The following is a 23317-nucleotide window of genomic DNA, read 5'->3' as shown; positions in this document are numbered from 1 at the left end:
GACCGTGTCTCTTGTGAAGTTTACTCATTTCTTTGAGTTCTTTCATTTGCTTATAGAAGGGGTTTTCTTAGAGAAGTCTATTTAATGTCTGTTTTATTCTTTCTCTTTGAAGAAACCTTTCCATCGTAAGATCAGTGTTTGCGGCCCTGTGTAGTATTAGCATTAACCCCAAAATTAATAAAACTGGGGTGATGGGAAATCCTCAAAGTATGTCCAAAGTATCCCCAAAGAAAATGAGTGTCCTCTCCTCTACAAGGCTGCACCTTTGCTCATGATGTTATGAAACTGAACAGCGTGTCCCTGTTTATTGGCTTTGAGGTTTTCCCTGCACATGGTAGGTATAGAAATGCAGGCCTCTTTTCCAAGTCTATTTGTGTTAAAGAAACTAGATTTAAAGCATATTCTTGACATGCAAAGTATTGCTTTTACTCTCGTGTGGAACATGGATGACTTGATATCAGTTTTGGATAATGTGGCTCTTCTAAAATATTTTCAGAGTAGCTCTGAATTGGAACCTAAAATCAAGTACAACTTGCCAGTTTGGTTAGGAAATACTCTGGGTAATGAATTTTTTATGCATAGCTTCCATTGATCTTACATGACTGAGAGCAAAAAGAAATGATGCTTTGACAGGCTTCTGTACATTATTATGCCAGCAATTGATCTTTGTTGATTTTGCATGTTGTGACTGACTGCTAATGAAATAACTGGGATCAGTGTTTCGTTTCAATTTTCTCTTCTCCCACAGTGTGACAAAATCAAGCAAGAACGAGATGAGGCTGTCAAAAAACTGGAGGAGTTTCAGAAAAGTAAGTTCATAATATTAGTGGGAATTTTTTGATATAGAGAGTTATGAACATCACTCTGCATACTCTACAGCAGTGTTAAGAATGCTGAGATTCAGGTCCACTTGCTGTTTCTCCTTCAAAGTCTTGTTTTAAGGAGTTAATCCAGTGAGACTTTGACCATTGTCAGACTAACTGCTGTCACAGCATTTATACGCTCTGACACAGGTAGCCATTCTTAAGATGCAAAGTGGTGAGGATACAGTGGCACAAATGTGTCTCTATCTCACCTGGATTCTGCAAGTGACTTTTAGAATGATATATGCTTGAACTGAGTGGGATCTAACCCTATTGCTGAGATTGTTACTGATAACAATAATGGTAATTTTTCCATGAAGAAGGAGTAAAATTACTTTAAGCATAGACACACCAATAAAGGCTTTTAGGATGAGCTGCTGTCTCTTGATAATTTTTAGAGCAAGTTCTGTCTTGTCTGGGCTGTGAGAATGTCAATATTCAGTTTTACACTTTTATGGTAATGGTTCTATTGAAACTGTATGGTGTCTGGAAGCAACAAAGCACATCTAATGGGAGTGGAAGTATCCTAGTGGAATAGCTCCTTAGAAGAGACAATTACAATAGGATTGTGGTCTGTTATGTCTGGTTTGTGCCAGTATGGTGAACTGCACAACGAAATGTGGATGAAGTTAATGCAGGAGAAGGAAATCACATGGTCTATACTTCTGTGTGACTGTGTTAATAGAGGAATTTGCTCACTTTGATTTTATAATTGTTCATGTGATACAATTATGGAAAATAATCTAAAATCAACAGTATTCATATACTGCCTTAAATGATCTTAGATAACTGTTCTGTGAGGCAAGAATGTTCTCTAAGAATTCTAATTCCTCTGGAAAAAATTGCAGCCTGTTTTGTTTTTGTTATGATACAAGGAATACCAGCGTGTGGCAGAAAATGTCAAGTAGTTAAGACTTAAAATTTGAAGTAATATTTGATGTTGTAAAATTTTATAGGTTTCTTTTATCTTCCTTTCACATTTTTAAAGGACATACCTTGTAAACATAGTGATAAAATGCCAGGAATATTAGGATTTTAAGGCAATAATAGAGCCCATTATTTAAACGACAATATAAAAGGCAATTATATTGATGAAGAGCTACATCGGCTTTGTGTCTGTGAATAAACTTGGCCTGTACTCAGCTTCTATTTGTTCTCCTGGCATAAACACATATTGTGTGTGATTCCAGTTTAATGGGGCCCCGTTTGTATGCCAAGCAGCTGCATTTTAGGCCCTATTGCGTGATTTCATAGCTCTCTGAAAATTGGTTCTATTGAGCACAAGAGATAGAAGGTGGTGGTGGGGGGGAAAGCTTCAACACACAATCATTTCTTTTCAATTGGAGCCAGCAAGGTTGATGACAACATGACCATTGTGTTATAATGATAAGACCACTAAGGATCTGTACCTCTCATCAAGGCTTTCACACAACAGCAGATACAATTTAATTCACTGCTCTGTCAGCAGTGCTGATACCATTATGCCGTCTGTCTCCACAGTTATAATCACTGTCCTCCGAGAAATGCAGTTGAAATGATCTTGAGCAGTCAAAGAAACTCTCAATTAAGGCTGCCACTTCCAATGTGTCAGATTGTGTCTTATGCACTTGGTACAATTTTCACTTCCAATCCTGTTTATTTACAATGTCTACCAGTAATTACGCTTAACATGTCATTTAGTGAGGGTGCCCCTGCCAAGGAGATTGTTGGGTGCTGCAGTACCATTGAGTGGGAGTTTCTCGCAGTCAATGCCATCAGCAGCTTTTAGTCCCTGATGGGATGCAGTAGTAATGTTGATAATGCAAGTATCGTGCTCATCAAGTCATAATTAGATGCCACTCAAATGTGCCACTTGTAATAACAGTGTTGATTCATGTTTTCTCGGTGACTGCAACTACTAATTAGTTAAGTGGTTTTTGGTTGGCCTGCATTTGCTGCGGATTATTATTACCCCTGAAAAAAACTGTCAAGGTTAGAGATGTTTCAGGCCACTTAGTGCTGCTTTATGAATTTTAATATTGACATAATAAGAACTTTGGACAGACTTAGGAAATAATATATTTTTGTATTTAATTTGGAAAGATTTTTTTCCCCTGAGTTAATCATAATTGCAGGTTAATTAAGTTTAAATGAACCAAAAGTAATCCCTAGTTCTGCCATGTGAGCCCAATCCTTGTCTCCTAACTTTAGCCTTGCTTGAGGCCATTAGATTCCTGTCTGTAAAATGGGAGCAGCTCTGTATCTCCACTGTTCCCTCATCCTGCCCAAAGCATTTCATTACTCCAAATTCCCAGAACTAGGTAGAATGAAAACAGAAGAGATATGGGCATGTACTACCTGAAGCTTTTCCTCTCTGAAATTAAATATATCAGCTGGTGTGGGATGCTTGGAGCAGGTAATTTCTCCAAAGCCAGAAAAAATGGAAATAAAAAGACAACCAAAGAAAGAGGTGTGGTTGCTCTGCTGTTAGAAGACTTTGTGTGAATGTAGTATTTGGACCAAGATTTCCCATACTCTGCCCTGCTTTTTTTTTTGGCTGCTCATATTTTGTAGAACTTGTTTCTTGAAAGCAGCTACTGATTTGACAGCAAACTCCAATGTATTGTTGTTTTACTATGTTATTCATGAAAATGTTAGTTAATGTTGACTAAGTATCAATAAATAACACTTGTTAACAGCCTGCTTTTTCCTATCCTAAAGTCCGGTTTTGTAGTCATTAAGATGACCTCTGCAAATCAAAGAGAACTTAAGTATCTCTCCTCAGTTTTTAGGTAAAAGTCTTGGAAGAGGGCAGGGGGGACCTTCTACCTAGTGGTATGAAATCACTAGCTTTTAAAGCCTATCTTCATGAAAATGAAAGGAGATACTAGAAAAAGTCCTCCATATTTACACTATATTCTTTGAGCCTTGTTCCTGCTCCAAAGTATTTTCAGCTGTGAATAGTCCTTTCTGCACATTGAAATCCTGACACTGGGCTGAAAAGGAATCTGCACCATGAAATGACTTGCAGAATTAGGGTCCAGGGTGCTGCTTAGGATGAATAAGGGTGCCAGGAGCCAAGGAGGAGTTGCGTCAATGCGCAAGGTGCTAGACTGAGGAATGGGAAACTATTGTTGGGTTTCCTGCTTTGCTCCAGATCCCCTGTGTGACTTGAAGCTTGTCACTTAGAAGATGACTTTCAACACTAGTTAAGTACCTATGTACGACTGGAAATTGAGAGGAACTGCAAGCCAAAACACATCTGGGCTTTTAAATGTCCTCTAACTCACATTGCTATCCTATGTTACAAAGTAAGATTTGTTCCATAACTTTTTGGTCACTCTAGGAATATTGCGTGTCTTCAATATAGCGATGTGTACCCACTGCGGTAAAAGGGATCCTGTAAGTGCAAAGGACAGATGTGTCTCTTGCTCTTCCAGCTGTGACATCAAATACAGTAGCACAGGCACGTATTTCAGATGCAGTCAGGCAGCTCGCTCTTGGCCCTGGTCTCACGGAAGATTGTGTGTGTCCATGTGTGCATGCTGGTGTCTGAATCTGTGTAGGGCTGTGAAGGCAGGGTGTGAGACCACAGTGCTTATTTTAGGGAATGCTCAAGCATAGAGAGACTTTAAATAAGAAACAGTTGGGACATTACAGCCATGTAGTAATACAGAACTTGGGTGATTCAGCTGAGGTTGTCAAAAATGGGGCAGTGCGAGCAGTGTTGAGTTTCCATCAGGATTGCATCCATCAGGGTGTATCCCAGCTGCTGCAGCTAGCACCGAAGCTGATGGGGCAGACCCAGAAGAAGGAACTGGGCTGTGCTAATGATTTGACTTCAGTGGAGTATGTGCTGTAGGATGTACTACAAAAATATGGAGGCTTTGGCCACTTAACTCCATTTCCTACTCAACTTGCACCAAGCCTGTGCTAGATGTCCATCCTGCAGCTTTTCTTGTACAGTGTGTTTAGCAAGTGTGACGATACTTAAAATACCATATAAACCTGAAGACCGGAAGATGAAAATAATCTTTGTAAGACACCTGAGTTAATCTTGCTGTTTAAAAATATCAAGGTTCCAGTCTTCTGAAAACGGTGTCCATACCAAATTTGCAAGAGGATTATGATGGCAATCTGAAGGGACAATCCTAGTGGTCTGACTCTGATTCCTCAAGTGTTAATGAAATAAAGATGGTGAATGACTATGGTCAGGGAGGCTCCTGCTGGCCTTCTACTTCCATAAGTTTATGCTCAGTTCTCCAGTTCCCCCTCTAATGCTCCAGACATGGCTTGAGAGAGTTGGTTAAAGCAATGAACCAGATATTCAATGTTCAGAACAGTTCCTATCCATGGAGATTATCTAAGGATGTACTTCCCTGTATTTGAAATGCTTACATAGAAAGTTGACAGAAAAAGATATAATATTTCTGATCATGGGATGCATGTGTCAACTGCATGTGTCAAATGCAGGAAAATACTGACTAATTTTTAAACTCTTCCCCTAGTTTCTCACATGGTTATTGAGGAAGTAAACTGTATTCAGAACCATCTTGAAATTGAGAAGACGTGCCGTGAAAGTGCTGAGGCTTTGGCTTCTAAGGTGAGAAGAATTATGGTGATTCTGTTTCATCCGATTTCTTTTTTATTTTTATTTTTTTAACTTGAGATTGTATACATGTCCCATATATGCTTTCGTATAATCTTGTGGATCTGTGAAATTGTTTTGAAGTGGCAAAAACTATAAGCCATATGCAAGATGCGAAATACAATTCCTTCCTTTAAAGAAAAAAATATTTGTTTTAATTTAGTTTCTCTTTTGGAACAGTAAGTCATGGACCAGCATCTTGATGTCTAGTTTTTGTATGCATTTAGGTTAAATGGAAAACAAGTTGTAGAACTGTCCTGTGTGAGATATAAAACAATAATGAGCATTTCAGTGTCTAAATCAAATGGAAAAAGTCAACCACTGCATAACATTTCAGGTGATTGTTTATGAAAGCAAAGCGAGGGCAGAGGAAAGGTGACCTCCGCTGCTCTGTTGATTGCGTCTAGTCTGATGAATTTAGCAAGTGTGTAATTTTCTATATTCCATCTCATCAGAAGTGCATTATTATTAAAGAATGTTTTTATCTCTCTGTTATATATTTTTGGTTGTGTAAAATGCATCTGAGCCACTTCATCAGAAAATGGATTACAGCAATTTTGAACCAAATTTCATTAGCAATGCTGACTGCCTTTTTTTTCCTTTTTTCTTTTTTTTTTTTTTACTCCTCCCCATCCCCTGCCCAAAGTACATCCTTAGATATGGTAAAAATCACACCAGCAAGAAATCAGTTTAATTTAGATGCATTAACAATGTACTTTCTGGAGGTATTTACTTAATTGTTTGCATAATGACACTATATTAGAATTCATAAGATAGACAATCAGCATATAAGTAAGAAAATGAATGTATTTATGCAACTTTTCTTCTTCTCTGCACTTTTCCTGTAATGCACGTACAGGGGCAGTTCAAAGACTAGCTTTACCCCATGGGGCTGCTTTGCCAAAACTGATTTGTTTGTTGCTGTGAGCTGACTAAATAAGGATCCTTACACCACCCTTCCCACTTGCTCAGTTTCATTCTTTGGGAATGAGATGAAGAAGGTCTTGAGTAAATCTCTTGTAGTTGGGGGGCTGAGGAAAGGGGGGAGCAAAGATGATTGTTTAGGTAAAACTTCAGGGTCAGCCTAACTATTCAGCATACGTTTTATTTCAAGGTAAATATTGGGCTTCTGAAGTGCACATTGACTTCAACATGTTGTACGTCACTAGTAGAAAATCGAGCCTCATTCTTAGACCTGAATGCAGGGAATGCTTGGCTGGTGGGTGGGCAATCACCCCAACATATTCCTGAACACCCCTGAGACTGTGCTGAGCTTGTGGAGAGCTGCTGGCATGTGGTGTCTAGATGCGGGACAGTGAGAGAAATGGTGAGAGTGAAACATTTGCAGCAATCCCTGTTGTTCGGTTTTTCCTGGCACCTTGGTCAAGACAGAGACGCATTACAGAACTTTTTCTGTATCATCCACCAGCCAGGCATGTGTTCAAGCATCCAGCCCAGAGTGGTTTCTGATTTGTGGTTTGACCAATAAAGAATTGGTTTATGATATGGCTTTCATCTTATGTATATTAACTCTAGAGTAATGATTCCTGAGAACTGAAAAGAATTCAAAAGAATTTTGAGGTAATTCTGCTGTGACTGGGAGCATAGTAGTTGTGGTGTTTGTAGCTTATAAGCAAAATAAGGGCATAGGAGGAGGTAAGAGTTTTTATTTGACCAATTGATATAGCTGGCAAAACCAGATGAGCTTTCAGGAACACAGGCCCTTCTTCAGGTCATTCAGTTAGGGCTTCTGTTGATACCAGTACATGCTTAAAGGTAATGAGCTGAAGCAGCTATTTGAAAGAATGCGTAGCATTAAGTAAGCTTGATAGTTGATTTGATTTGAACCTACACAGGGTATTTATTAGTCAGAAGTACCTGAGAGGAAAGAAAGGCAGGGTTGAAGCATCATGTTGAATTCAAGCCTCCTCAGAGGAGGAAGAGGACAAGCTTCCCATCTTCAGACCATCTTAATGTTGAATGGAGCATTTAATCTAATGTCACTTTGTCATCTTTGTTTGATAGAACTTTTAATGATAAGGGAGAAAAAAAAAAAACAGTTGACTTTTTTTTCTTGCACGGCAACTTAAAGACAGACTAACTAGTTTCTTACTGTTTGTGCTTCTCAACTTTCAGCTGAACAAAGAAAATAAGACCTTGAAAAGAATTAGTATGCTTTATATGGCAAAACTGGGCCCAGAAATTATCACTGAAGAGATTAATATTGATGAAGACGATTCATCCACAGATACAGAAGCTAACTCTGGATCATGCAATTCTATGCATTGTCAGCAGCAAATAAAAGGTGAGCGTTGCTGCTGAGCCTACACCACCATACAAGGAAGGCAAAAGTTGTCTAAAGAGTGGCAGTATTGGTTTGGACCAGACATCCATCTGGCTCCGAGTCATGCTTCTGAGAGTGGTCATGAAAGGATTTCCGGGAAAGACTGTAAGAACATGGTAGGCTTGTAGTGATACTGTGTGATGTATATGGGGTATATACAGCCTGCAAAGTAAGTTACAATGCAACAGGAAAATGAGATCTACACGGCTAAGAGAGTTCAATGTTACTGAGTCAGTAAAAGAAAAATTTCCTCAGATCCTTAACAAAGTAGACATTAAGCAGAAGGACAAGGTCACCTTGGTATTGCTTCAACTGCAATGTCACTATTTCAAAGCTTGTAAGCAGGACTCTCCATTTCTATTTCCGTTATCTACCTTTGTATGCACAAACTTCATTGATATTCCAGAGCTATTACCAAACAGCAACTTAAAAAGGGACTGTTGTACTGGGTAAAACAGCAAAGCTTGGGAACATGGAAATACATTCATAAGAGAAATCTGTACTTTATTAAGAAATTTATGGTTCTTTTTTGAAAGGCAATTTGTATTTCTGTAATCCAAAATCTACCTTCCTTTCTCATCTAACTCTGTGATGAAGTCATTGTGATTCTGTATGCATTCCAAAAAAGGGGAATGCCCACATTCTGCATTTGGTGACAGACAGAGAGATTAAGTGGTTTACTTTTTAAAAAAAATCTTTCACTTTTTTCTGATAGTAAGTTACAATAGCAAATGATGTCTTAAGTACAGCTGTCCTGAACTTTCAGCCTGACCTTGTTAATTGTTTTCTGTTTGAATGCAGCAGCCTCAATGAAGTGATACAAAGTATCACTGACAAAAAAACCCAAGTGTTGTAAAAATGCTTTAAAAAAAATCCCACCCAAGAAATAAGATGGCATAGTACCCTTCTATAATGAGCAGTTTTCCATCCTATAGTTGTAGAAAAAGAGGCAGAGAATGGTGTGATCCACACCACACAACCCATCTGAATTGGAAATAAGACTCTGGACTTCCTCCTGTCTTTTATTGGATAAAGATGTCTAGGATACATTTAAAGAGAGCAAAGACTCTGGCTGCAGATCAGAGGAGAACGTGGTTAGGAGGGTAGCAGGGTCAAATTAGAGAAATATTTTAGAAGGGCTCTGATGCATATGCTTTTTGTCTTGAAGAATTCATTAAAGAACGAAATGGGATAGGATGTTATAAAGGATTTAGAACTCCTGGCTTCTGCTCCTCTCTCTGGCCTTATTATTAAACATTAATGACCTTACTTTTACAAGTGCTGAGTATTTTTAAAAGCATTGGCATCCCATTTGCTCTAGGAGAAGATATTCCATCCCTGTGCCTGGAGAGAAGCGTGTGTGTATGGTAGCAGAGTGATCTGACGACATGTGTCCCTAGCCTAAGCCAAGCTGCATGGCGTTTGTCTTCAGGGAAAAATCTGAAGTTACATCTTGGGTTCCCTGCTAAGTGAAAGACCATAGGCAATGAAAGGGGTGTTTTCAAAACTCCCCTTAATGCTTTGTGGAGTTGCCCAAGGTGAAATCTGCTCTTCTGTGCGTGTTTATTATTCCAAACATTTGTGTTTTGTATTGGGGATCATGGAAGTCGTTTAGCCTTCTCATCATTCAACAAAATATCGGATGTTTCTTGGAATGATTCCTTCCTTCCCACCACTTTTCTGTAAGGATATACAACTAAGGTTGTACAGTATGAGGCTCTTTGATTAACACCCTCTCATTTATTAAAGGGATAAAATTTTATCCCTCAGATAGCAAAAAAGAGGAAGGTATCTCATACATTAAGGAAAGGTGATAGTAAAGCTGTAGTTCCTAATGGAAGTGTAGAGTGGTCTCAGAGCAGTACCTGAAATTCATTTATAGGTTTTGGGTTTTCTGTTTCTTTTTAGCTGTCCTTTTGGATATAACAAGAACTGAAAACTCAGCTGTGTTGGTCAAGCAGTTTAGTGCACACCCTGTATCTGAAAAGAAACATTGCTTGTACACATTTATAAAGATTTAGGTATATGGATATGCTTTCTTCTCTGGATAATGAGGTTGATGTATGTATTGTAAGACCTGACAATCCAGTTACTATAAATTTCAGTGAGACTTTTTTCCCCATTAATTTCACTGGAAAGCACAAATCCATAAAACAGACGATTTGGTTCAAGAATCTTCTGGGAAAACAGCTCTTTTTATTTACTTTAGAATGTGTGTGCCTTTAATTTGGAGGAAAATAAATCTGAGGCTCCTGAATTGGGCGGGGGGGGGCTGGGGTAGAATCAACATTTTCAAGATGTGAGACCAAAGAGAATGACATGCAGCATGTCATCATCATCTGCAATTGATTAGCAACAATTTTCTCAACTCATGGCTGGTATTCAATGAACAGCAGTGCTATGAAATACTGGAAGCAGGTGGGGAATGAGAGCACTTACTGAAAGCTAATATGTATCAATAAATTTATATTTTTGTGGTGTTATGTTAACCTAAACCTTGATATATTATGTATGCAAACTGATCTCCTGTTAAGAAGTGATTATAATCAAATGTTTTATTCCATTGTGAATTTAATTTATTTCATATTTTGATAATTAAGGAACAAAAATTCTGAGGGGAAAATTACAAGCATTAGCTCTTCCATCAGTAAAGGTTATATTCTGACTCTGTTCACATAATGTTACAAAGACTATAAATTGGCAGCTGTTCAGGACAATTTCTTCAGTGAAAACCTCCCAAGTATTAACTGCCTGTTGTTTTGTTTATTTCCCTTGTGGCAAGAACTCATGATCCAAAAAGAACTGAAGTTCATTAATTTGTTTTAAAGGATGCCTATTAAGAATTGCTTTCTGCTACCTCCGTACTAGAGTCTCCGTGATGTGACAGTCTCCTGAGTAGGACTGAGGATACTCTGTGGTGGCAGGATTGGCCCTGTTACAGCAGGAAATGAATCATTCAGAATGCAAATAAAGACGGCAGTACTGAACAAGGCAGCTTACCTCAATGGAGTAAATCTGAAACTGTGGCCCAGTTATAGATCTGTTACTTGACACTTATGTGAAGTTCCTAAATTATTGAGGATGTACGTTGAATACAACTGATGCTTTGTATGCAGTTAAGGTGTTTCATACTAGATTGTACTTGCATTGCTATGACATTTCCTTTGTTGTTTTCTTCCAAGAATAAAGTATATTTTTCATTTCCTTCCTCAAACTGTAGAGCTGCAAGATCAAATCGTATCTGTTCATGAGGAAAAGAAGACCTTAACCATTGAACTGGAAAACCTGAGGTGCAAACTTGTAGAAGTAATTGAAGAAGTATGTATTGTACCATGGAAGGCGAGACCACGTTAGCGTGTAGTCAGTACTTTTTGTATCTAATTTTGCTAAAAACGGTCAGTTGTGAAGTTAATTGAATACTGTCTAATCGCAAGTCCTGCCAGCCTGCCCATATGATGGAGCACTTAGAGCATATGCCTAGAAGGGACCTTCTATGTCAGAGTCCAGTCTGCTGCTGCTGCTGGCACATGACTTTTCATGATCTGTCTTAATGCCCATATTATTACTCTCATCTCCCCTTCCTGACAGCCCCTCACCCATCACAGCCTGCAGGGGTTTTTTTATTTCCTTAAACCTGTGGATGTGCAAGAAATACTTTTGGAGAATGTCCAGTTTAATCACTGGTGCTACTTCATTGAGCATATCCTTGAGGTTAGCCATTGGCAGTGCCCTGTCATGGTAATTAGACCAGCAAATTGGCTTTTTGAGCCAGCAGAGTTTCATTCCTGCTCGAAAACTGGATAAGCCATGTACTGATGCAAATCAGGACTTAGTGGCTCTTCCTGTCTATGCAACACTTGGATTCAGAAAGACACAGCTGACAGCTCTTGGACAATAAACAGAGCCCAGGAAAAAAACCAAAACAGCAGCCTGACTATATTAAAACGCAAACAGTCAAGGTCAAGCTAGTAACTTTTCAACCAAGTGCTCATCCTGAAAGGTTCCAAAGACGTTATATTTGCAGCTGTGACTCTTACGTGCCATGTGAATGGGCCATGGGAGCCCCATGTGAAGATTAGTTCACAACCCTTTAATGCCATCTGTTATGGGGTCTGTGAGTTAGGGTAAAAATGCTTTCCATCCCACTGGAAACCCTAAGATCAAGCCAAACCTAAGAAACAGAACTACTGAAAGCAAAATATTGCTTGCAGTATGTCTTGCTATATGCCTTATGCCACTAACTAAAATACTCTTATTTTTGATTTGTTCTTTATACTTTTCTAGGTGAATAAAGTGAAAGAAGAAAAGGCTGCTTTGACAACAGAAGTTAATAAGCAGCAAAAACTGTTGGAGAAATGTAACAGAGGTGTGTGGTCTCAGCAGGTTCTCTAACAGTTTGCTGCATCCTTTGCAGAAGCTTCAGAGCTTTTATGTTGTAGTACAAAGAATAGGTTACAGAACAGTGACTGTGGTCCAGATCTGACACTTGGCCTCATTGCTGCAGGCACTGCATAAACACATGGACTATTCTAGACTATCTCTACTCCAGGAAAATGTGACATTGTAAATAGCAGGTTGAATGTGAGAATAGGAAAACTTTTTGCTCTGTAGCACAAGTGGCAAACTAGGGCAGGAAGGCAGTCCTTCACAGAAATGGAGTTTGAACCTTAATCTCCTGTTTTCCAAAAATCATTACATCAGCCTTCCTTTTAGTTGGGGCACAGCTAATAATTTTGAATATCTAAAGACTTGGGAGCAACTTGTTTTATATTCAGAGGGTGAGGAGGAAAAGGCAAGAGTGCTGGGAATGAGGTAAATAGGATTTCCAAGTTATGGAAGGAAAGCAGGGACTTTCCTTTACTGGAAAGAGATGAGAGGTAAAACCAGGGCAGGGAAAGTCTAAAAAGAGGTGTGACTCAGGAAAGGAAAGCTTTTGCTTAATGAAGCGAGCACTGCCACAGGAGAAATAGTTGACCCAAAAGAAGTTTAGAGGGGAGGGGAAAGATTTGTGCCTTGGATTACTGTGCCCTTTTCTCTTGTTGCTTATTTAGCCTTGTAAAATTAAAAGTTGTTTGTTTAAAAGTCTTGTTGGCTGTTTCACATTTTCCTGAAGTGAAAGACAATGGGTCTGGCCAAGATATAGTAGGACATACCCTGTAAGCTTCCACCAAGTGTTCATCTCTTACCTCTTCCATGTGTCTGCATTGCTTAAGCCTATGACAGGCAGTACTTGAAGACTCTGAAAACAGCAAACTTCAGATAGGTTGATTAGACAGATCAGCTTGAAGAAGCCTTTGATGGGATCGTGTGGCAGATGAAAAGTTACTGAAATGTTTCCTTTTTTCTAAGCATGATCAAAAGAACAACCTGTTTTTTCACATTTGCCTGTTTTTCAGGAAGGAGGAGTTATACCAGGCTAGGTTCTAATGCACAGGCAACGTAAAGCAAGATTTTTTATTTTTGTATGCTTGAAATGAGCTACCAAAGTATCTATTCAGTACCTACTATATTCTGTGTCTATGCAGCCCTGTCTTGGAGCTGTGTAATCAATACATTTCAGTCAGAGTTGTTGAATTTATCTTAAATCTTTCTAAGTGTGGGGGTTGTTTATTGGTTTTTTTGTGGGGTTTTTGTGGGTTTTTTGTGTGAGGGGGGTTGGTTTTTTTTTAAGTTAACATCATTTTGAGAGTCAGGTGGGCTGGCATGTGTATCCCACTGTCTAAAGTACCACTTACTGTACGTAGCTTTAAAAACTGTTATGCTTGTCTCCAAAAAAGCAAGGAACTTGTGTACAACAGTGTTAGGAATCCAATGTCATTACCCTGCAAACTAGTCTTCAGCAAGTAAGAGCTAAAGTTTATCAAGAGAATGCAAGTGGTCACTGAGACATGTTACGAATAAGTGATACTTGAGTGCTTACAAAAGATGCTTGCTGTCCTGGATTGAAGCCTGTTCAGAATGGTTTGGGGAAGCATGCCCCATGGTTCGCTTTAGCTGCCCCTACGAGCCTCGCTTTTGTGAGCACAGTTTAAATATAGGCAACACAAAATTGCACTGCTTTCTTCTTAAGGCTCCTTTTAAATCTCTGTTGTAAAGGGACACATCAAGCCTCAGTCAAGCCAGGTAGGCAAATACAAGTGCCTCCAAAATAACATAGTAATCTTTGATAGATTCAGCAAGGCTCTCTTGAGGCTTTGGTCGCTTACACCCAAAGAGGCAAAATACAGTCTGTGCTGCATGATGCCCGTTACTGGAGATTTTGAGTCTGGGTGGAAGGACTATTACTCTATTCAGAAGATCAGTAATTGTGCATATATATAGTGAGGTTTAGAGCAAACAGGACAAATACTGCAAAGCGGACTGTATGCGGAAATGTAAAACTAGGTTACGCCTTCATTCAAGGATTCATGGTACTGGGGAATAACAGCTTATCTGGGTAGATCAATCAGTACTTTCTTCTTATTTTGATCCATTCCACTTTTACTTCTGATCTTGTTTTATTCTTATAAACAGTGTCTGTGCTGGCAGTAGAGGAATATGAAGAGCTTCATGTAAACTTTGAACTGGAAAAGAACCTGCGGAAGAAAGCAGAGTCATTTGCACAAGAGGTGAGTAATCAAGAAAAAGGGATCTTGTAAAATGAAGACATTGCAACTGGGCAAAAACTACCAGCTTAGGTGACTTGATTTCAATTCCCAGCTCTCATACAAAAGATGTCTTTGAACATCCACATACTACTTAGCTAACATCTGTACTTCATCCATAAAATGGGTTTACTATTTCAACAGCATTTATAAAGCCCTTCAGAATTATTCATGCAGTCTTACCTCTTTCCCCTTGTAAAGCGAGGCTTTAAAGTTATAATGGGCTTAGTCAGCCACGACATTTCAATGTGGTATATGTAGCGGCTGGATCTGGGAAGGATTAGCTGCCTTTGTAGTGATATAATTTGAAGCACTGTGTTTTTCCTGAAAAATAGGTGAACTCACAGAAAAAGCATTGCAAAATACTATCTTAGTTGAGGTTTGTGCAAGTTTGGCTGCTATTTAACATAGGCCTTTCAAATAACGTACTGCAGGGAGCATTCAAGCTGAAAAAAATTGTTTCCATTTTCTAGAAAAGGTGTAAACTCCCGAAGAGGAAAATGAGTTACTGGGTAGCATTATGGAGTGGCTGGTGGTTGCTCTGATGGCTTGTGACTGGCAGTGTTTGCCTTAGAAAATGCTGACAAAACTCTTTCATTCTGTTGATAGACCAAAGCCCTATAAAATAATGAGTTTATTTTTGTTTTGTTTTTTTCTCTCATGTGCTTTTTCTGTTTGCACTCTGGATTTTGAGAGCTCTGCACTTCGGTTATATTTTCAAGCTTTTCTATCCCAAGCCATGCCTCGATATTTTCTTTAATAAAAGTTGGGCTTTCTAAGTTATCATTTTTCAGGGAGGCCAGCTTTAAAGAAAACCGTTATATATCAAAATTACAGGAGTCATCAGTATTGAAATATTGTAAATAAGGGAAACATCTGATATGAAGTGGATTTTAGATTTTGAAACCATGGCTGCCAGCAAGCAGATATTTAGCCTTCAGGAAGTCAGCTTTGTCTGAATAGAAAGCTCTTGTGCTTTTTGTTTTTGCTGCTGCTGTTTCTCTCTCTCAAAAAAAAATTAAAAAAATGTATTTGATAACTCCTGTTCATCTAACTGCATTTGGTCACAGATTGTAAGCAAGGACATATATACATTTTGAACCTGTATAGAAAACGGTGAATATGCTTAGTGTGTTCTCTTAATCCTGTGGTTTTTTGCTGGGTATTTGGGTGTTTTGGATATCAACAGAATCATATAGCAACATTTTAAACAAAACAATTTTTTGGGGGGTTGAGATAAACTGTAAACAGATTTGAAAATCTAGAAGCTAGGAGTGAGGAAGTAGACCCAGATGTTGCTTGCGCTCTCTCTCTCATGCCTGAGAGCCCCCCCCTCTGTGCCGTGTACAAAGGTTGGAGAACTTCAGGGCACCTGGGCCAAGGGTACTGGTTCTCTTTCTCCTCATTCCACCTTTTGCCACTCTTGCCAGTTCTTTCCTTTGCAAGGTCACCCCGTTGACCCTTTGGGAAACCCGTTGAAGGAGCTAACTTGGCAGAAAACTAGTAACTTCTAGGTACAGATCAATTTCTCTTTCTATTAATACGAAAATTTGCATTCAGGTAACAGGGTTGGGTGCTCATCCTAAAGGAGTATTTGCAAATTCAAGTATTTGCAAATTCAAGTGTATTAAGCTTTGGCAGATTCTCTTACATTCATACAGGTATATGGTATAACCTAGCTTTAGATAAACTACTGCTATAGTTCCACTACTGAAGCTTTAATCATTCAATGAGTCAACTTGTAATTGAAGTAAATTTAAATTTATATAGCTTGTATATATACACATACCTGCAGTCTCCTGCCTTATTGTTGTCAGTATTTCTGCCACGTGTTGAAAATGTAAGTGTACTTCAGGCAAAGCTGAAGCAGCTGACACATTTTCCCCCAAAATGAATGAGAAATGATAGAAATGGAAATTATTTACTCATTATTAAAATGTCCTGTTAACTCCCAAATTTTAAGTATAGAGATGGACTTTTCAGGATGCTGTTAGAGTCAAGAGATGTGCGAGAGAAATCACTCAAGAGGAGTCATTTCTGAAATCAAAGAGACTGCACATGCAGCCTCCTCCAAACCCCACTTTTACAGAGCTTTGTGGGATGGAGCCCAAATTCCTCTGCTGAGCAGAACTGGACACCTCCCTTTGCCATGGCTTCAGTGCCATTGGGCAGTTTACATTTTGATCAAAGGCATACTGTGTTTTTTCAGAAATAAGAACGAGATCTGCAAATTCCATTCAAATTTATTAAAGATAGAGGCATTTATTAGTGACCAAAAGTTGTTAAACAAAATATTGCCTATGTTTATTAAGTGTTCATTTGGATTTTTTCAAGACTGTTACCAATACATGCTATAAAACATTACCTTCTTGCAACTATTTTTCAATTTTAGGATACCTGGATTTGTTCATTACCCATACTTTTATGATAGCTATGTTTATAATGCACTTTTTTTTTTTTTTTTTAAAACCTCCTGAGACAGTGCAGGCATTGTTTTATTAGTGGTGTTTGTTGACTGTAATATCTGCAGAACTGTTTTTTTTCAGAATATAAATTTCTAAGAATGTTAAGCAGGTTCATTTAGCATGCATTATTACAGTATCTATCTTGCATCTCACACTGTTGCTTTGCTTTATCTTCTGAAGTACAGAACAATTACGTGCTTCTGTTCATTAGCTGACAACAGAAGATTGTACGTAAAGGTCTTACATCTCTCAGAAATGAGTAATTTATAAATGGGTAGTTAAGCTGGTTTTCAGATCAGAAAAGAGTATTGTCTGATAGTCTGCCCAGAATGTTGCTTCTGTTGAGATTCGTAACTAATATTCAGACAGCTATACATTTTGAAAGAGGATATTTAAAGTACTTTTTGTATTTGAATAACAAACTGACAGGCAAGCTATTAAGTACAGTGCCAAAGAAATGCTGATTATTTGCAACCAGGTACTTTGTCATTATTTAGCTGTTGTCTCTTCCGAAAATATGGGCCCCTGTTGTCGCAGGTTGACAGTGTATCTCTTTAGTTGAGGCTTTTCATTCCATGAAGTTCTCCAGTCCAAAATGGAGTCATTACAACAGTGAGCTTCAGGCCTGCGTTAGTCTTTCCTTTGCGTACCTACTTCTCTTCCTTTTGTATCATGCTATTCAGAAATATTTTTAGAAAGTTTGTAAAATACAGGAGCATGTGATGACAAAGGCATTGCTCATTTGTGTTTGGGGAACTAGTAGCATTTCAAATTACTTTAAAAATCTGTTATCATTGGCCTGGTTTCACACTGATGATGTCCCTTGAGTGACCTGAGACTTTAGAGAGACAGGCTCTGGCCCACAACCGCATCCACAACAGCAAAGCTTTATGCTCGGGTGAGGTTGTATGAGCATCCTCTTGCACAGATCATGCTGCAAGGTCGCAGCTGTGTTTTGAGAGCTGAGGTTTCTAGGATGTGCTTACAGGACCTGTTTGGATTATGCTAAGGATGCACAGGGATTTTCTGCTTTCTCTGTCTTTCATAAGCCACATGTTTTCTCTGTTCCTATAAAGTGTTTATTGAAAAAACAAAAATCTTGCTGGATTTTTGCAGAAGATGGATTTTTGCTGGAGTTTGCTGGAGTTTTGCAGAAGCCACAATGGTTGGCTGTGATAAGCTGTGCAGTGTTGAGAGAAGGAATACATTTGAGTAAAGGGCAACACTGTGTGTTCAGTGCTTTGTGCTTGACTTGTCTGGAGCACTTTGAGAAAGGAAATAGGCTCCGAGTGACGTGGGTGTCACTGCAGCACCATGGCATAGACTTTAGAATGGCAGGCTCATCTTAGTGTTTCGTAGTACTGTTTGTGACATCTCAAACAGCCTACATGTGTCTTTTAGCTCACTGAAAGATGGACTTAGTGCCTGTGGAGGGGCTTGATTGGTGGTGGGCACGTTGTCTTTCTAAGGGGCTGAGGTATCTGAAGCTTGCCTTGACGGGGAGAGTTGGCCCACGTATTCAGATGAACCCCTTTCTCCATAGCATGGCTTCATCTTTTAGCTTTGCCCTCCTGGGGTTGCATTGCAGCTGTGATGGGAGGAGACCAGATGAGTGACTGGCACAGGCTGCTTTTCGAAGGGATGCCCTTTGCGTCCTGCCCTTCTGACAAGCGAGGAGGATTTGCCACAGAACGTGAGCAATTGGGAATGCAGGTGTGAGAGATAATGGGTGGGTGAGCGTGTGTGCAGAAGCGAGCACAGATGGGGGGGAGAGGAAAGACAAGGAGTGAGAGAGTGAGGGAGCAAGCACATATAGGAATAAGCGAACACTTGAAAATCAGAGCTTTTGATTAAAAAAAAATCCAATACAGCTTTAATTATAGTCATGCTGCTCGCACCACCATAATATATATTTAATTAATCAAAAATGATCCAACTTCAAACATTAGAATTCATGCTCTTTAGAGGTTCTAAAGAAACTGAGTAAATATTGTCAGCCGTGGTGTGGAGAGGGGGAAGGAAAAAGAAAGAGGGTTTGAAGTGAGTCACAATCCATTGTCAAAGGTACAGGAATCTGCATAAAAGAACTAAATAAATAGAGTGTGTAAGGGGTGGGGGCATGGAAAAATCTGTACCTACCTGAATAAAACAGGGTTGTTAACACAGGAATCTTGGCAAGCTTAACCAGAATTCTAGTGTCATGTTTTAAGAGACACTAAGATCTCTCAGCTCTTTGTGGAGCAGTTTATAAGAAAACAAAGGAAGGCAGAGAGTATCTTGAAGGCCATCGCAATAATATAGAGGCTAGCCCTGAAAAGCACTCTTCCACAAAGATGAGCAAAATACAATACATACAGCCAAAGCAAGCCAAAAGGGGAGGAACACAGTGAGAGAAGTAAATTGAAAGTCTTAGCCATGTAAAAATCCCAGGAGTTTAACAAAATAATCTGGCATAAATGGTTTATTAAGCATACATCCTGCCTTGCAACTATATTTTGTAAAGTGAACAGTTTATTACTGTCGTGTGTGCTGGCATGGAGACAACCCCTGCACCTAAAGTTATGCTGGCAACCTCCCGAAGAGGCAGTGTGCTTTCAAAGTTAGCATTGAGCTGTTGTTTTCTGTCCTCTGTATCTTGGATAAATAAAAATGAAGTGTCAAACTGCTGAGTAGGTTTGTTGGGGTTCCTCTCACTTTTGAGGCTAGTGTAGGCTTTTTCTCAAAACACGCAACTGGAAAAAAATGAAGGGTTTCCCAAAGGTTTATGGTTATCTGTAAAATAGTTTGTGGTTTGAGAGCTTGAAAGGCTGCGTTCAAAGGAACCATGATCCAGATGGATTAAAAAAATAAAGTGAATCTGTAACGTGCATAGTTGATCTTCTCCTTGGCTTTCCCTCCAATTCTCAATACTTACAGATGCATTAAAACAGCATACTATACCTATGTCTGTGTTTCTCAGTAACTATTACACAACAACATGTTTGCATTGAACTTGTTTACCTCAAAATGCCACCGTCCCGTACCTGGCCTGTGCACAGCTGACATCCCTTAATCTGGGACTGAATCTTCCCTTATTGAAAGATAACAGGTGGCTATCATTTTATAAGACTTAGGAAAAATTACTGCTTTTCTTAACAGATGTCTGCACTACTCATGAGGTTGTGTGCAATGGATTTGGTTATCTTGATGACATGAGCTCCCAAAGAACTCTTCCTCAGATGCATTTGTGACCTCTTGGGTTAATTTGTGAGGGCTTTTGCATTAACGTGCTACATCTGTGAGTGGATACTGCAAAACCAGCACTCATGGAGCAACTCTGTGCTTACAAGTACCACAGTCTGTGCATTACCAAGGATAGTTTGACAGAAACTGGTATCTGAAGAAAATTAATTTGCAGTCCAGCTGACTGAACTGGAAATAATAATTAAAGAGACATGATAAGTGGTTAGTACTTGAATTCTCCTGGGCTTGAATGTTACCACTTTTGAAGCATGATGCAACACTAATATGTTTCATCAAGCTTTTTCCCAAGAACAGGCTTGTGAAACGGTAACAGATGTATGCTCTTGGAAACTATCTCTTTGGTCTCTCTCTTTTTTTATTTTTTCCTTCTCTTTTTTGTTCAGGCAATTAATCTATTGGGAAGAAAAGTGAAGAGGTTTCCTCCTTTTTCATGTGGTGTATGATCTATTTCTGAATATATTAGAAGGTGTCTAAATGCTGTAAGGCTGAGCATTATAGAATGTATCACTACTACCATGGCAAAAAGAAAACTGTTAACTGCAGGAAATGAAGAAATAAATAACAACAGAGATTATTTTTTTCCCCCTTATTTTGGGCCTTGGGCAGTTATGCCTCATAAGTGAAGAATGAGTGGTGTAGTTTGACAAACCTTTTTGTACAGAACAGGCTGGTAAAATAAATAATACTGTGTTTTTAAGGAAGTCACAATGCTGATGGGGATTCAGTTTTCTCACGCTCAAAATGCATGCTCCAAGCACCTCTGTGGTGAGAAGCAAATGATGGATAAGAAGTAGGGTTAACTCACCTCCTCCAGTTCCCCTATTCTGAGTAAATTAGACCTCTTCTTCTGAGCCACAAAAATTACTAATGCTACATCTTGTAGCTCTTTAGAAATAGTGCCTTCAGAAGTTGTCTGGCAGTTAGCCATATAACTGAAGAAACTGCATTGTTTCTTTATTAGTTTAAAATTGATGCAGGTCTTAACAAAAACTATTAGCCATAAAATACTATGAATCATCTAGAGAGAGAGGAGTGACTGTTGGCTGCCCATTACTATGCGTATGTCCTTTTTCATGATCATGTAGCTCAGTTTTCTGTGGCAGTTTGAAAATCCAACTAGGGTTAGTCTTTGGCTCCTCTGAAGGAGGAATTCTATGAAGGTGACAGCGCATTGCCAGAAATGCATTGTTCTGGTTTTCCATACTTCACGTTGGTTTTTTTGTTGTTGTTAAAGAGAGTCTTGTCCTGTGCCCTCCATGCCCTTGATATTAGCTGTTTGGGTAATCTTCTCTTTCTGTCTGACATCACGTGATGGTTACTTTCCATAGAAGCAGTTCCCAGGCGGGGAAGAATATAAGCACCGGATACAAAATACTCAGATCAGAGTAATGCCACATGCAATTAAAATTAAGCCTGTGCTGAAGTAAGTTTTCTGGATTGTGTCCTAACTGCAGAGCCCATTTATTTGTTGTAGCTTTTTTCCTGAGTAGCACTTCAGACACCTGTGAACACACTAAACCACAAGGGATTTGTAACTCATATGAGGCTGATATCATTGCTTGATGTGCAGCATTGAGCCTGAGTGTAGAGAGAGCGTTTCTAGGTCAATGTCTAAACTATGGGTGTGTTTCTTAATGTGCTTTAATAAGATACATCTGTTTCTCAAATCGTCTATCAAAAAACCCACTAGCCATTGTTTCCTGATGTAATATTTATATGCAGTGAAACTCACAAACCCAGGTGTCCTTGATAATACAGTACAGTTAAGCAGTTAAAAAGTTAGAGTATATATATTTATTTTTTTCCTGATTAGCCATTGAACTAAAATCCACACCTGGATTTATATTTTAAACTGAGTATCTCCTGAATTTACAGCTGCTTAGTGCCCTGTCAAGCCATAATCAGACAAGATCACTCTGTCCGACCATCACATAAAATCCTTCAAACAGCCGGTTCTTTTGGGGAGATACAAGTACCTTGACCCTACCTCTCTTGGGACTTATTGCAGGTCTGAACACAAGGCTATAAGGCTTCAGGGTACACAAAATGCAAAAGACATCAGCTTCTGTAAACTATGACAAATGTAAACAAGTGGGTTACCACTCCATAAGGATGACTTACTGATTTCTCACTAGGATGTGGAGGGGATGGAGCAGTGCTGCCAAGGATTGAAATCAGGGCCAACTGCTCAGTTGACTGATCTTCTCTTTTCTGTTTGAGACTTCCGAAGTTTGACTCTGCCTTGCTACGTACCTTTTGTTATTCTATTCATAGTGGGTAGCGTTTGGCACTGATTTTTATTTTACTTTGTGCAACCAATGATTACCTTATTATAACAGTGCTGCTGTATTGAGACATTCTTCTCCCTTCATAGCTAAGACAAAAACGTTATTCCGTATAGTGAATATCCAAATGATGTATAGATGGAAATGTAGCAACATACGGATATTAAAGCATTTCCTTTGGCCTCATTTTGCTCCTGGGAGAAGAGTTAGTTGGAAAGCATCCAGTTATACCCTGAACGCTACTTGAACGAGGACCGAAGTTCCCAGGGACTTGACACTAACAGAGTTACTTTCTAACTTTTTTAATGAGGAGGAATTCCTTTTTCAGCTCTGGTGTAAACAAAAAACAGCTGCAGCGAACCCTCTGTAGGGTAATGGTTAGAGCAGGGGTCTGAGAATGAGGTGTGGCCCCATTAAGGTCAAAGGAAAAACTTCTGTTATTTTCAGGATTTCACCCCCTTCTCTTTCCCCCTCCCCAATTCTTGTGCAAACTCTGCTGATGGAAAGTGGCCAAGTCCCAGATTTCCTGCACTTTGAGGCTTCTGTTTGTAAACTCATGAGCAAAATATAGGTAGCTCGTTTGCAAAACACTTGGAGATTTTATAAATGAAAATGATAGATGTAACCAAACTATTGTCCTTTGTGGTCTGCCTTTAGTTGCAGTTGTGGTTTCAGTAGATTCCTCCAGCGTCGACTTATGTTTCTAGCATTGATTGGGAAACTCTGCAGATAATTGTCTAGCAGGTGGCAAAGTCAGAATGAATCCATCAATTGGTTAAATTCCACCTAGTCCAAATAATCCTGTTAGTAGCTGTTTTGCCCTTTCAGCAGTCACTTTAATTAATA

General features: G+C 39.1%; 1 protein-coding gene across 2 annotated transcripts in view; it reads left to right on the top strand.

Moving 5' to 3' along the window:
* Nucleotides 1–23317, top strand: part of SHTN1 (shootin 1) — a 68688-nt gene that overhangs the window by 16882 nt on the left and 28489 nt on the right. For both annotated transcript variants that reach the window (XM_072871743.1, XM_072871742.1), the window contains exons 3-8: nucleotides 749–809; nucleotides 5351–5445; nucleotides 7627–7795; nucleotides 11055–11152; nucleotides 12119–12200; nucleotides 14348–14442. In XM_072871743.1, coding sequence (XP_072727844.1) covers nucleotides 749–809; nucleotides 5351–5445; nucleotides 7627–7795; nucleotides 11055–11152; nucleotides 12119–12200; nucleotides 14348–14442 — 600 coding nt within the window. The remainder of the gene's footprint in view (nucleotides 1–748; nucleotides 810–5350; nucleotides 5446–7626; nucleotides 7796–11054; nucleotides 11153–12118; nucleotides 12201–14347; nucleotides 14443–23317) is intronic.

This window comes from Ciconia boyciana, chromosome 8 (assembly GCF_034638445.1).
Source record: "Ciconia boyciana chromosome 8, ASM3463844v1, whole genome shotgun sequence".
In the NCBI taxonomy this organism is placed as follows: domain Eukaryota; kingdom Metazoa; phylum Chordata; class Aves; order Ciconiiformes; family Ciconiidae; genus Ciconia; species Ciconia boyciana.
Note: the sequence above shows the minus strand (reverse complement) of the source record. Positions and strands in the feature narration are given on the sequence as shown.